Raw genomic sequence first — 12864 nt, 5'->3', positions numbered from 1 at the left:
ATTTGTAATCATGTAATCACAATTATACTTATTTGGATAATGTTACATGCCTAAAGCTGTTTTCTCGCTCTCACAGTGTAAAGTATGTTTAGGATAAATGAGCAGGAGCTCAAATATTTGCGGATTTACATTATTTAGTTTAACAACAGACTTGAGGCAGACTTAACTGTATACAATTACTCACTTGATGCCAGTGAACTTATGGTTTCAGTTTTTAAAACTTGGTACAAACACATTCTCCGTGTATTTATGTAAAAATGTGTATAAATACAGTATGTAAAAAAATACACACATTTATGAGTCTCTGGGTTGGACAGATTCCATGATAGGATTAAAGACAAAAAGTGCTCATTTAATGGGAAACTGGAAATGTAACCCTCTAAATGGCCTCATCACTTGTTTCTCTTGGTCCACGCATACTGCAATAATTAACAATTTCCCAAAAGAAACGTGTGTTCCTCAAGTATTTCACTTTACGGTACAAAATTACCGTAAAGAAAAAAGAAAGAAGAAAGAAGAAACTTGCATGAAAAGGATTTTAAATAAATGACCATGGCTCAGAGAAGCTTCAACTCTTCATCTCTTTAATTTAAAAACAAACAAAAAAATGAAAAGACATGAGCAGTCAGGGAATCCATGAATTCCAGGAAGCTCAGGCTGACAACATCGTTCCCAACTTCTATTTTTCTTTTTCTTTTTTACAAAATATTTTATTGCTGTCACAACCAAACCCATTCAACCCTCCTCACTTCCAACATTTCCCCAACAGAATCCATTTCTTTGCACTGATAGTGTTTTTGACAATCACAAAACATACAACACAAAACCACTACATGAGACACATGTAGAGAAATTGCAGCCTTACTGCTACTACTCCTGGTAGGTGATGTCAAAACTTATTTCAGCTCCAGCTCATCATTCTGTTCCAGTATCTGAGAATCACAGGAACTATAGTTGACATAAACAGGACTGTCACAAAATCCTTCAACGGCAATAGCTTTGTTGCAAACACTGGATAAAAAAAGACAATCATGTTACAGATTAATCTCAACAACAACAGTGATTTTGCATCTTTATACCTTTCATTTGAGTTTTAAATAACATTATATTTACTATAGAAAAAGGGCTAATGATATTATCTCAACTGAATTGGCCCCAAAGTTTCTGTCTAAAATTTATAACATTTTATTTTATTGCTACGTCCGGGTTAAACATTTTCTCTATCATAAATGACCTTCATGATGCCGATTATACTAATTGTTAAACTACAAATACTGAAAATGCGTTTCTAAGCTTCAAATTGCTTTTAAGTTTTACATTTTTTTTTATCAGAACAAGTTCCCAAATCCTTCCATTTTATTATCTTTTTCTCATCTGAAGAAAGTTGACCATTTAAACATCATCTTAGTCCCAAAAAATGGACTGTTGGCAGAGTTTAGAACAAATATTTATTCAACAGAAATGCTGGAGATCTTTAGACACTTAAACTACATTATTACGATCTAAACGTTTATATACTGACTGGTGCAGAAGACACTGAACTGGCTCTGGACTCTCGTGTTTTCCGTGTGGGTATGGTGACAACACAGCATGAAATGCCGACTGTTGCTTCTGGCAATTCATCATCCTCAGTCCATTCATTGAGGTCAGGGTTGAAAACCTGAATGCATTTCTTGTACTTCTTCTCTCCCTCGTTCCAGCCTCCGAGGAGATAGACCTTGTTGTTCAAAATGGAAATACCAGCCGTGCTCACTCCTGTGAGAAGAGGCGTGCAGTAGCTCCACTGCCCGCTGTGAGGGTTGTAAGACTCGACGGCGAGGACATCCACCCTCTCCCCACGACCTCCCAGCTGGCTGCCACCGATGACATACGCTCGGTCTCCCACGGTGGCAGCGCAGTGCCAGCCTCGAGGTGTGCTCAGACTGCTCTTATCCTGCCAGGTGTCAGTGGACGGGTCATACGAGCACACGGCCCTGGAGTAGGCGTTGTTGATGTAGCCTCCGGATACAAGGATCTTGCCATCGATGTGGGAGCTGCCATGACAGCAGCGGGGCACCTCCATGGGCGCTTTCATCTGCCACTGGTTGGAGGAGGGCACATAGCACTCCACAGAGGCCTGAACACCATCACCGTTTCGCCCTCCGATGGCAAACAGGAGGCCGTTGAAGATGTTGAGGCTGAAGTGTGTGCGCTTCTGGATCATGTTGCTCAAGTGAATCCAAGAGTTGAAGCGGGGGTCAAATCTGAAGAATGTGAAAGGGATTTGCAGTTATTTTGTTGCTTCACACCAACTAATGTGACAAACTAAATATCAAACGTGACAATTCAAGTTCTTACCTGCAGAAGTTGCTGACAGCATGTTTAGCCTGGTTCCTTGCGTCATTCTGGTCCTCACCACCTGCCACATACAGGAAGCCATCTAAGACTGCCACACACTGATTGAAGCTCTTTGCTGGCATTTCCGTCAATTTATTCCACACATTATCTGCATCTCTGTAGAGGACGTCTTTGCTGAGAGATTTCTCTGTCAGGGCAGGGCGTCCACCAACTGTGAATATCACCTTGAGGCCACCGCGCACCTTTGTTCTGCGTGACTGGAGGATGTTCTGTTGGAATGGCAGCAGATGGTAATTCATGGCATCAACAAGGAGACGGTGGCACTCTGGGTCTTGCATCATTCTAGGCGCATTCTGGACATGATTCACCAGGTCTTGGGCAGAGATGGTGCCGAAGCGGATGAGAGTTAGGAGATCCGCCGCGTACTTCAACCTCTTCTCGTCAAAGTCCAACCACTTCATGGCGATCTGGAAGGCCGTGATCTCGGAGGGAAGCTGCAGAGAATCGTCTGAGAGGAAATCGCTGATCTGCTCATAGGTGAGCTTCAGGAACTGCTCCATCTCAGAGAACTCGATGAAGTTCTCCCGCATGAACTTCTGAGCTGCCTCCTTGGTTTCTTTGAGGTCATAGGCATCGGCGATGTTGCCCACATACATGCAGTTCTCCACGCTGAGCTCCTGCATTAGGAAATCACTGCACATCTTCACCAAGGTGCCAATCTGCAGCAGCCTGGCCGCGGCGATAGTGCTACCGATGCTATACAGCGACAGGGTCAGCTTTCCAGAGTATGCATATGTGATCGCTGTGGCGAGGCCGACCGGCGAGAGGTCGTTCAGGTCGATCTTCTGGAGGGACGAATCCTTCTTCAAGATGCTTCGAATGTACTCGCTGCAGGAGGCCATGACAACCTTGTGGACATCAAATGACTTTAACTTGGTGGAGACTGTTAGATCGCAGAGGAAGCTGTCCTGCCTCATGTTGCTCAAACCCTCCAGCAGGTTTGGGGCATACACAGAATCAGTGACTTCAGTTGAAATGCAGTTGAAGCCGTTTCCTCCTTCCAACAGAGTGTTTAGCCCGTTGATCTTGTTGATGGGGCTGTCCTCGACCATTATAGTAATTTCATTTATGTCTCCTTTAATCTTTTTGGTCGCCTTGTTCTTTTTGGGTGCCATGGCTGTAGCAGCAGAACACAGCCCAGACCTTCTGAAAATATACATAAAACATGTCAGCTTTTAATCCGAAAAGTGCAGGATTCACAGAAATCATAAACAGATAAGTTGTGTCAAATGCAACTTGTGACAGACATGACTTAGCTTATGCTGGCAAAGATTTAGCCTAGAATTAATCTGGTCTGTGCATCAAAATATTAGGGAACTAGAGGGGAGTTATGGGGTATGCCACACTGACAAGATTGAACTACATTAAATAACCTATATTGTTGAGTTTTGAATGATTTTATGTGTGAGCTGTCTTGAGGTCCTGTTGTCCTTGTGCCATGTGTATCTACTGTTTTCTTTCCCTCAAACTAAGCAATAATGTACATTTCCTGTACATTCAACTTGTTGTATCCAAGGAGAAACGTTTTCTTCCATTTGGGAGTAAGGAATTTATTTAGACGCTACTAGACACAGACACCTTTGAAAACCTATGGTGCTACTACCGGGTGATGCTGGAGCAAGAGAGTGCGTCAACGTGCCCCTCTTTGCATCTGTCACAATTTATCAGCAGTATGTCCAGGAATAGCATCGCTGGACGGCTCACCCATGACGTTCCTTTTATAGACTTTGAGACATGAGCACCAGGCCTCATGTCCTCTCACTGTTTAAGTTAAATTTAGGGCAAACATTCATTTTTGATGTCTCTTTTCTTTATTTTATTTAATGGTTGTCGACTTGTCCTGGATAAGTCTGCAATGAGCACAATCTAGAAGACAAAAAAGTTTCACAAAAAGCCACTCCTCACATTATTCACACAAAACCTAGAAAACCTGAAGCTTATTGTCACCATGTGTAAAAACACATTTTAGGATGGGGTCAACAGCTTTAAGCAATGTATCCCCTTTTGAAGTAATTAAGAAAGAGCACATTTTCATGCTAAAATGACGGACAAACGCTGAAGCATTAGCTGCACTGAATTGCCTTTGTTAAATTGGCGGAATGATCAAGCATGGGAAAGTTCCACTTACCTGAGAAATGTAGTTGAGGTTGGTGAAGAAGGAACTTGTGCCTCCAGTACTGGAGCAGGAGAGAGAGAGCAGCAGTCACCCGGCTGAGAGAGACATATAGTTAACTCCTCCTCTGCGGGAGTAAGTGCCAATCAAGTATTGTGCAATGCATGTGGCAGAGGAGAGGGACCATTCATCCCCCTCCATCCCAAAGTGTCTCACAATAGCCTCCAATCAGTTGATGTCAACATTCTGTGCACGGGCTCAACCTCCTCACTGGGATATGAAGGTTTCATTCAGCCATTGTTTAGAAAAATGTTATTAGCTCTCAGTGGTGCCCAGAGCATTTCATTTATTAACTTTATTAAAAAGTTATCTATTTCAGTATTCTAGTAAAACAAATAAAAGTAAAATTTTAAGAATATTAATTTCATTATTGTTGGACGGGATTTCATACACAATCTGAATGGAAATCTGCAGAAGTTAATTGGAGGAAATAGAAATTAAAGCGTACAGAAGACATTTGAGCACCACTTCATTACCGGCACATTTAATAATATGTAGAGGACATAGACAAGTCTAAGACACGGAAAAAAGGATCAATTTTGTAGTTTGATGAGGCCCAAGAGTGTCCAAACCTGTCCTGCTCGTATTATATGATTGGTTTCTAGGCTGATGTGTTTGTTTGACTAAACCTGAGAGGTGTACAAGTTTTGAAATACATACATTTTCTTATTTTTTGGTTTGAAGGATGATATATTTCTCTTTTATTAGACCTGTATTCCCAAGGAAGGTTTAGGGTTTACAATAACTTACTGCAGAATTATTTTCTCGATGGCAACAATGTGATCATGACTATCAATGTGTTTTGTCATATACTGATGTGCACAAGCCTAATTGATTCATCACTTCTAAACCACACACTCCACATCGTTTCTGTCATCGGTTCCGCCCATTATAATAGTGTCATCAATGGGCGCGCGCTGCCCGGTGTGTGTGTAGACGGTTACACGTGAATCGCCGTGATGGCCAGCCGCTCTGATGTGGTGAAGAAAGTTATGCGGTTCAAACTTCAACTGACAGACACAGCTGAGTCTGCTACGGTAGAAGATACTCTAGTTTATTATTTTTCTTTGAGCACAACAAGAAGAGCAGCGCTGCAGGGAGAGGTTCCTACCTTCAGGGGAGGAATTGTTTGCAGTGTGCTGGAGACTACTCTCCCGTTTCTGCTGTTGGCTATACGCTTTTTAATTACACTGCCAATCATTGCTCCAGAAACATTAGCTTCTGTGGTTTCGGAAGCTTTTTTTTTATTACCCATACCTTATGATTTTATAGGCCAAACGAACAAATGAAACGTTGACAAATTCACAATGTCGTCTCTGTCAAAACCCGTGGGCTATAAGATAGTCTCTACTTAATTAATTGTGTTCGTCTGGTATCTTTGATTATGTGTGGAAACGGGCTGATTGCGAGCTGTTTCTGTCCGTGACATGTGCGCTGCTGCCACACAGTATTTTAAAGCGCTTCACTTTGGGGGTCAGGCTGTCTTAAATGGGAGGCGCCTTGCTGCTAAAATTGGCAACTCTTCCAGTTGTCCAGCTTATGGCTGCTGTCCATCATCAGAGAAGGTCGGGGCGCTCTGCAGGCGTGTTTGAGTCATAGATGGCATAGATCATTTAATTGGCCAATGTCTATATTAGATTTAAATGTAGATATTCAAATCAAATTAAAATGTTAAAGCACTAGCCTACCTGAGAAGGATTCGGTGATATAGGGAGACGTTATAGCAGCCGGCTGCTTCATCCATTTATAGTTCACAGTAAAAGGAGCAGCCGAAGTGGGCGTGCGAGGTTCCCATACATAGCTTCTGCTCTGAATGCACAATCAGCAACTGGTGATCCAAAACCAGGACTACCTTATTTGGCCTGTCAGGTTTTCCTCACTTACTATACAATTTATTTGCTTTGTTTGGTCATAAACATGCATGAAACCCATGCTCATGGAAAGCATGTAACATGAATGTGTTTATTACTCTTTCCAGGTTGTAAAGATTTTGCAGAAACTTGAGGATCTCGATATCACATTAGACATTCTTGCTGTGAGTATCTTTTGCAAAGAATGTATTTTGTGTTGATATATTTGCTATATATTTATTTTGGTTACATTTTACTTTGACTGCGTTTACTTGTGTCTGCATATAAATTAGGAAACTGGAATTGGCAAAACCGTGAACTCCTTGCGTGGACATGTACAGGCTGGAGAATTGGCCAAGTCGCTAGTCAGGGGTTGGAAAATATTGGTCCCTAAGGAATCCAGAAGGTGACGTATATTAACATTTTAGTTTTATTTAACAGTATACTGTAATTTGTATATATTTATTTTCCATCTTAATCTTGAGTTTTTCTTAAATGCAGCCACACAGATGATGGGGATGCGTCAGAGAGTTTGTCTGTTAAAGACAAACTGGACGACCAAAACTGTCCAAAGAATGGAAGTCTTACAATGAAGGATTCAAACAATAATTGCTTAAAATCTCACATTAAGAGTCAGAATTCTTCAGAAGAAGCCCTCTTCAAAACAGGCAGCAGGAAAGCTGATTCAGAGAAACAGTGTAAAGAACAGAAAAAACGCAAGGACCAGAATGAAAATCAAGAAAAATGTCAACAAGAAAACCAGCTTCTCTCTCAGAATGACATCTTGAAAAAGAACATTGATATCCAAGAGGATCAAATGGACAATTCAGTTGTCTCCAAGAAGATGAAAAGGAATGAGAGGGAAGGAAAATCAAGAGACACTGATACTTTGCTTGGAAACAAAAACTCAGAGGACGCTCATGGACAATCCAGCGTTGATACTGGAAGATTTGGGTCAGAAAAAAAGTCAAATAAGAAACAAAAAGAATCATCAAGAGAAGGCAAAGAATCTTATTCATTTGAATCCAGTCACAAACACTCAGAAACATTAAAGCTAGCCAGTATCAAAGATGACAGAGCTTCTGAAATATTGAGGACTTCAGAGGCCCAAAACGAAAAAAGGAAAAAAACAAGTAAAGAGAAGCACGGAACTCTAAAATACAAACAAGAGTCTGAAAAAAAGGGAAATTCAAAAAACAAAAAGGCAAAAATAAAGCACAAAGACAAGCAGAGTGAGTCCGAGGAGCCCTCCTTGTCTTTTGAATCATACTTGAACTATGACGTGAATGTTTTCAAGAGAAAAGAAAGATCTGGAGTGAAGAAACCGCCCAAAACACTCAAGACTGTAGTGAAAGAGGAAGCAACTAAAGGTCCTGGCATGAAACCGTTCAGGTCACCCGTGATGTCTATAAGTGTTACCTCTCCAACACAGGTATGTTTGACAATAGTCTTACAAGTTTGGCTTTTAGAGTTCAGACCTTAGTTGATCAAATTTCAATTCATATTTCAGAAGTTCAAGGAGTCTGTAATGGAACTGCTTCCATTCACCATTCCTTTACCCACTGAATGTGAAAAACCATTTGGTGTGGAGTACTTTGAGAGGAAAGGTACCGTATTTACAACAACAACGTTCAGTTCTATTTTCAGATTCTTACTTCGTTCTTGACATTTCAGTCTTTTGTCTTGCAGTAGAGAGGGAGTCTGATTTCTGTGACTTCTCAGAGGAGTCTGCGGTCTTCACTGGTCAACGACTTAACAAAAAGATGCAAGTGTACTCTGGTGCCAAGACCGCCTTCCTCCCAACCATGATGAGCTTGCACCAGCAGTGTATCCGCACACTCCAGAATAACATTAACTGTGAGTAAAGCCCAGAGAAGCTTGTTTGCTGATCAGTCTGTCAGTTTGTTGGATTTATATTTAGGAGCAGGGATCTCTCCTCAGTGCTTTATGAAACTGGCGGAGTCCCGTTTGAAATCCTCGAGCCGGTGTTGGAGAGGTGCACACCAGAGCAGCTGCTACGCATTGAAGAATTCAACCCAGTAAGAATGTGAATGAATTTAGCACAGAGACACACTCTTAGTGGCCACTTAATTAGGTACACCTGCCTGGCACTGCGTCGAACCCTCCGTTTGTTGTTTATATGTTCGCCTACAACTATATATGAGAGGGAAAGCCATAAAGGTCAATAAATTTAAAGGGTAAAGTCCCTTGGACGTATGAATGTTCGATGTCTTGTGTGCAAAGTTGACATTTTTGCAAATGCCAATGGAAAGTCTTGGGTACAATAATATTGAGTCAAACAGTAACTTTACCTCTGACTTCATTGTAGAGATCAGATTGTCAGATTTAATGGAGCTCTGAAGTTTAATGATGTCAATGAGCAGCTTTACATACAGTGGCCACTGAGTGTGTATCAGTTTATCCTGTAATAACCTTTGTAGTAAAACTAAACTTTTACACCTTGGGTAGACATTAGAAACATCATGTTGGGTTTGTAGAGAACTTAGTTTGAGTGTACAGGTGTGTCTTTGTTGCTAGCCCTGCATTTGTTTGTTTCCACAGATCTACATTGGAGAGACAGACCACTTATGGGGGACACATTGCCAGAGGGACTTCAAACACTCCAAACTTCAGGAGTATGAATCATGGAAAGAGATGTACGTCAGGCTGTCTGAGGAGAGGGAAAGGAAATTCAAAAGACTCACAAAAAGCATCGTCTCGGCCCACTCTACTAAACCCAAAGGTGTGTGCTGTAAACTGGAACTGGAAGAGGCTAATCTTGAGTAGAACAGTCTTTCTGTGTCGATCACTGTCAGAAAACTCTGAATTGCAACAGTTGAACATGAAAAAGTGAATATTTTATATTCACAGTTTAATCTTCATGTTCTGTACACTGTTTTTTCTTTAGGTCGGCAGGTGAAAATGGCATTTATTCACACTGTTGCTAAGCCACCGAGAGACGTGCGAATTCAGCAGGAAATTCATGGAACAGCTGTTCAGCAGCCTCAGCTCAGGTGCAGGTTGGTTTCAGCGTCCTAAATATAGAGAAGTATCTACAGAGGTTATGCGATTAGCTCTTTTTTTCTTGTAAAAAAAACAACACAATTTGTGCTTGCATATTCATTTCAGCTATGTGGTTTACCGGATTATAAAGTTCACAAACAAACCAAAGATTAAAAGAGCCGTAGTGGGGCCTTGTTGCTCATTTAGCCCTCGGCTACAAAACGATCACTCAACAACAGCAGCTTAGCAGGGTCATAACCTGCCGGAGACTCATGCGATAACAGTGGGTGGAATATCCTTTGTGTGAGCTTAGCCAAACAGGAATTGGAGCAATGTGCTGGATAAACCGTTTTTATTCTGGTTAGGCTGCCTTGGTTGCTTTTGTTGTCCGCTGTTGCAACATGGATGTTATGCTCACGAACTGTAGTGTAGACGGAGACTCATGTTTTTATGTGCATGGCTTTTTTCCTGTTGATTGAGTTATGCGCTGTGCTATTATCTCCTTAATTATCAGTGTCAAGGTTCAAGACAACAGACCGAGGCCGAGTAATGAGCCCAGCAGGTCCAGCAGCGCCAGTTCAGGGGCAGCCAATACACAAGACCCTCGCAAAAAAACAAGTGAGCTAGAGTACATTTTGAATTACATTTTAAATTACATTCTACAAACCAATCACGCTGGCCTCTTCAGTTTTTGTATTGAGTAAGAATGAAAGCTATACATATAGAAGTAATCTATATGTAATCCAGATTGATTTTATTTGACCTCTTCACCTATTTCTTTTCTCCCGTTGTTCACACAGGAGTTGCTCCAATGATGGCAAAGTCCTTAAAGGCATTTAAGAAACAGCTGGGACGCAGATAAATGTGCTTATATGATATTTACAGTGTGTGGATGTGGGGAAAGTGCACTCTATCATTCATTAACTTTGGACAATAGAAGGCCTGTGCTCACCATAGATTACTCAATGTTGTTTGTCTAAATATGCAGGAATTTGACATGTTTTTTTTTTTTTTCTCTATAACTGTAAATTGTCTTCACTATTAAAGGGACGATGGAAAAGACCAGATTCAAGTGATTTGATAGTTTGTCTTTTAGCCTGTTTGAGCTAAACAAGGTCAGTCAGTAGTTTGTTTTTAAAGGGATGTGGCTCCCTCTAGAGGATGAATGAATTACATTTTTAATTTTTACAAATTTCTCCTACAAACTAACTATTTTTGATAACAGTCACCTAAACTATTCCAACACTAAATTTAACAAAATACAAGTAAACCAATGAGAATAGTCTTAAGTACTACAACTGATAACATATTTAATACACAGATATTTAATACATGAGGTTCATTGTATTCCTTTCAAATAGTTTATGTAAACATCCACCTGGTTTTCCGAGAAGATGTCAACAGTTCGTTTCACATTATGAAAATAAATCAGCTTTGTCAACCCACTGTAATCCCTATGCAGTTGTTTTGTCTTTAATGGGGGAAGGCATCTGCTGTGCCTCTTCTCAAGGACCCTTCCAGTCCATTTTTGTTGTTTTGGACAACAACGGTTTGAGATATTAACTCTGAAACTGCTGTAGCCTTCAGCACCACCTGTGGCAGCCTGCTGAGACTGCATCATTTATCCATCCGCATGTTTAATTAATTGGTTTGAGGCAAGCTGCTATTTCCAGGGGACTTGTTGAATGTGTCTTATTGCTAATACGTTTTAAAATGATGACTTTTGGGAGGCTTATTTCATGTGATTTAACTGAAGGTAAGAAACTTATCTGACAGTTGTGACTGAGCAAGTCTTTCTCATGAATTAGTTCAGACGGTGCAACAATACATTCTTAGTAATCTCAGATAACATATTGGCAATTTAAAAAACTAACATTGTATTTATTGCTAATGCGAGCTATTGGTTTACACCCAAGCTGAAGCCCTACTAACCATTGAGGGGGTTGCTAAATGACCCGCTGGTTAATGATGCTGTCCTGCCACAAGGGGACCTCAGACCAGTGGGCTGGAGCTGACCTTCACCTCTGACCTGGAAGAGAGCAAAGTGTGGAAGAAAAATACACGAGGATGGAGATTCTTGTTCCATTTAGAAATTAAAATGAAGGCAACATCCATCATGTTCTGTGTATAGAAGGCTGAGTTATGACTCATGCAGGATGCGAGTAAATAAAGAAACTTTCAAGCATTTACTTACTGAACAAGTAAAGGACACATTACTGCGTTTGGACACAAAGTAAAGCTGATGAGGACATGGTTGAAATACTAAGGGGAGCCCCAGGTTCACTGTAGCAGTTGGTTTGTGATATACTTTGATTGTGACTTTGTTCTGGATTATACAGCATTACTTATGTGTGCTATATATAAGAATGAACACAAATGGCAAGGGAATAATGTGTCCCCTGTGTCAAAATGTTTACTGTCATTATTTCAGTTGATATTGTGCTTACAAACTGCAAAGAAAGGGGAAGGAGTGGCATGTTAAAATGGAACCTTGTGGTCCCCAAGCAGGTTTATCTGGCTATGCATTTCAGGTAGTTCAAAAAACAAAACTAGTTTCAATCCAGCTCACTTCTAACAGACAATTCAAACAAAAGTACCTAAAGTATGAAAAGTACCTATGATACAGCCAAACGGCCCTAGTCATTGTTATATATTGGATTATTAATACTGATGCATTACTGGGAAGCAGCATTTTGATGTTGCATGTAGTTTAAGTCTAGCTACAGTAATATTAACTTTATACTGTTAGGTGATTAAATATCTAACAAGCATATTTTATAATTGATCATACATTTTATGTAAATCATTTGTCACAGCAGTCAAATAAAACATTACCTGAAATTAAGTGAGCTGGAATAAGAAAGCACAAAATGGAAAACATACCTTCAAATTGTTCTGAATTACAGTAGCCTATTTTAATTAAATAAACTCTTACATTCAGTCACTGGGTATTGTTGCTTATAGCTACTTAAAGGCAGACAGTGTAACTTTTGCTTATAAATGGCCACTATGGCAAAAGTGCCATCAAGGGATAATGGTTAAACAATAGCTTGTTTAACAGTAGCTAGTCATAAAGTAGATGCACAGTACTGTGTCTACATTTTAATAACATTGGCCACAATATGATAAGTCGTTTTAAACAAGCCGCTGGATCATATTTTAAATACAGTTAAAAAGTAAATTGTACTACAGCCTTATTCTAAATATGATGACATAAACACTTGAGGTCTAGAGTTTTTATACTTATAATTAAAACAACCCCCCCCCCCCCCCCCCGGGCTGTAGTCGGTCCTCTACGCCCCATCATGGCGGCCCTGTGCGGGACGGGACTACTACCGAGAGGAGGGACCGGAGAGAGGAGGGACCGGAGGACCGGAGGGAGGAGCAGCCCGGATGATGACGTAGGATTGGAATGAGGGAGTGAATGTTCCGGGTCAGAAA

At 40.7% G+C, this 12864-nt stretch overlaps 2 protein-coding genes across 3 annotated transcripts; one reads left to right on the top strand and one right to left on the bottom strand.

Moving 5' to 3' along the window:
- Nucleotides 1-563: 563 nt before the first annotated feature.
- Nucleotides 564-4609, bottom strand: klhl31 (kelch-like family member 31). Of its 2 annotated transcripts, none has more exons than XM_079168295.1 (3): nt 4526-4609; nt 2338-3543; nt 564-2243 (listed from the first exon to the last, which is right to left on the bottom strand). In XM_079168295.1, exons 2-3 carry the CDS (start codon nt 3510-3512, stop codon nt 1511-1513), a joined length of 1908 nt encoding a protein of 635 aa, XP_079024421.1. In that variant the 5' UTR covers nt 3513-3543; nt 4526-4609; the 3' UTR covers nt 564-1510. The 2 variants fall into 2 exon arrangements, with proteins under 2 accessions (XP_079024421.1, XP_079024422.1); XM_079168296.1 differs by having other exon boundaries at nt 2338-3540; nt 4526-4571.
- A 920-nt stretch (nt 4610-5529) lies between these two features.
- eloal (elongin A, like) lies at nt 5530-10355 on the top strand (the record flags this gene model as incomplete). Its single annotated transcript, XM_079169125.1, has 11 exons — nt 5530-5607; nt 6549-6605; nt 6714-6826; nt 6922-7852; nt 7931-8027; nt 8110-8277; nt 8362-8459; nt 8983-9163; nt 9329-9440; nt 9938-10041; nt 10224-10355. The coding sequence occupies 11 exons, from the start codon at nt 5530-5532 to the stop codon at nt 10283-10285; spliced, it is 2001 nt and encodes a 666-aa protein (XP_079025251.1). The 3' UTR covers nt 10286-10355.
- Between the last annotated feature and the right edge of the window lie 2509 nt (nt 10356-12864).

The sequence above is a fragment of the Pholis gunnellus genome (assembly GCF_910591455.1).
Source record: "Pholis gunnellus genome assembly, chromosome: 11".
Taxonomy (NCBI): Eukaryota; Metazoa; Chordata; class Actinopteri; order Perciformes; family Pholidae; genus Pholis; species Pholis gunnellus.
The sequence above is the reverse complement of the archived record's forward strand: the minus strand, read 5'-3'. Positions and strand labels throughout refer to the sequence as shown.

Coding starts and splice junctions, on each gene's coding strand:
- klhl31 (XM_079168295.1), bottom strand. CDS start 3,512: ATGGCACCCAAAAAGAACAAGGCGACCAAAAAGATTAAAGGAGACATA. Junction 2,244..2,337: donor GCTGTCAGCAACTTCTGCAG/GTAAGAACTTGA, acceptor CACATTCTTCAG/ATTTGACCCCCGCTTCAACT.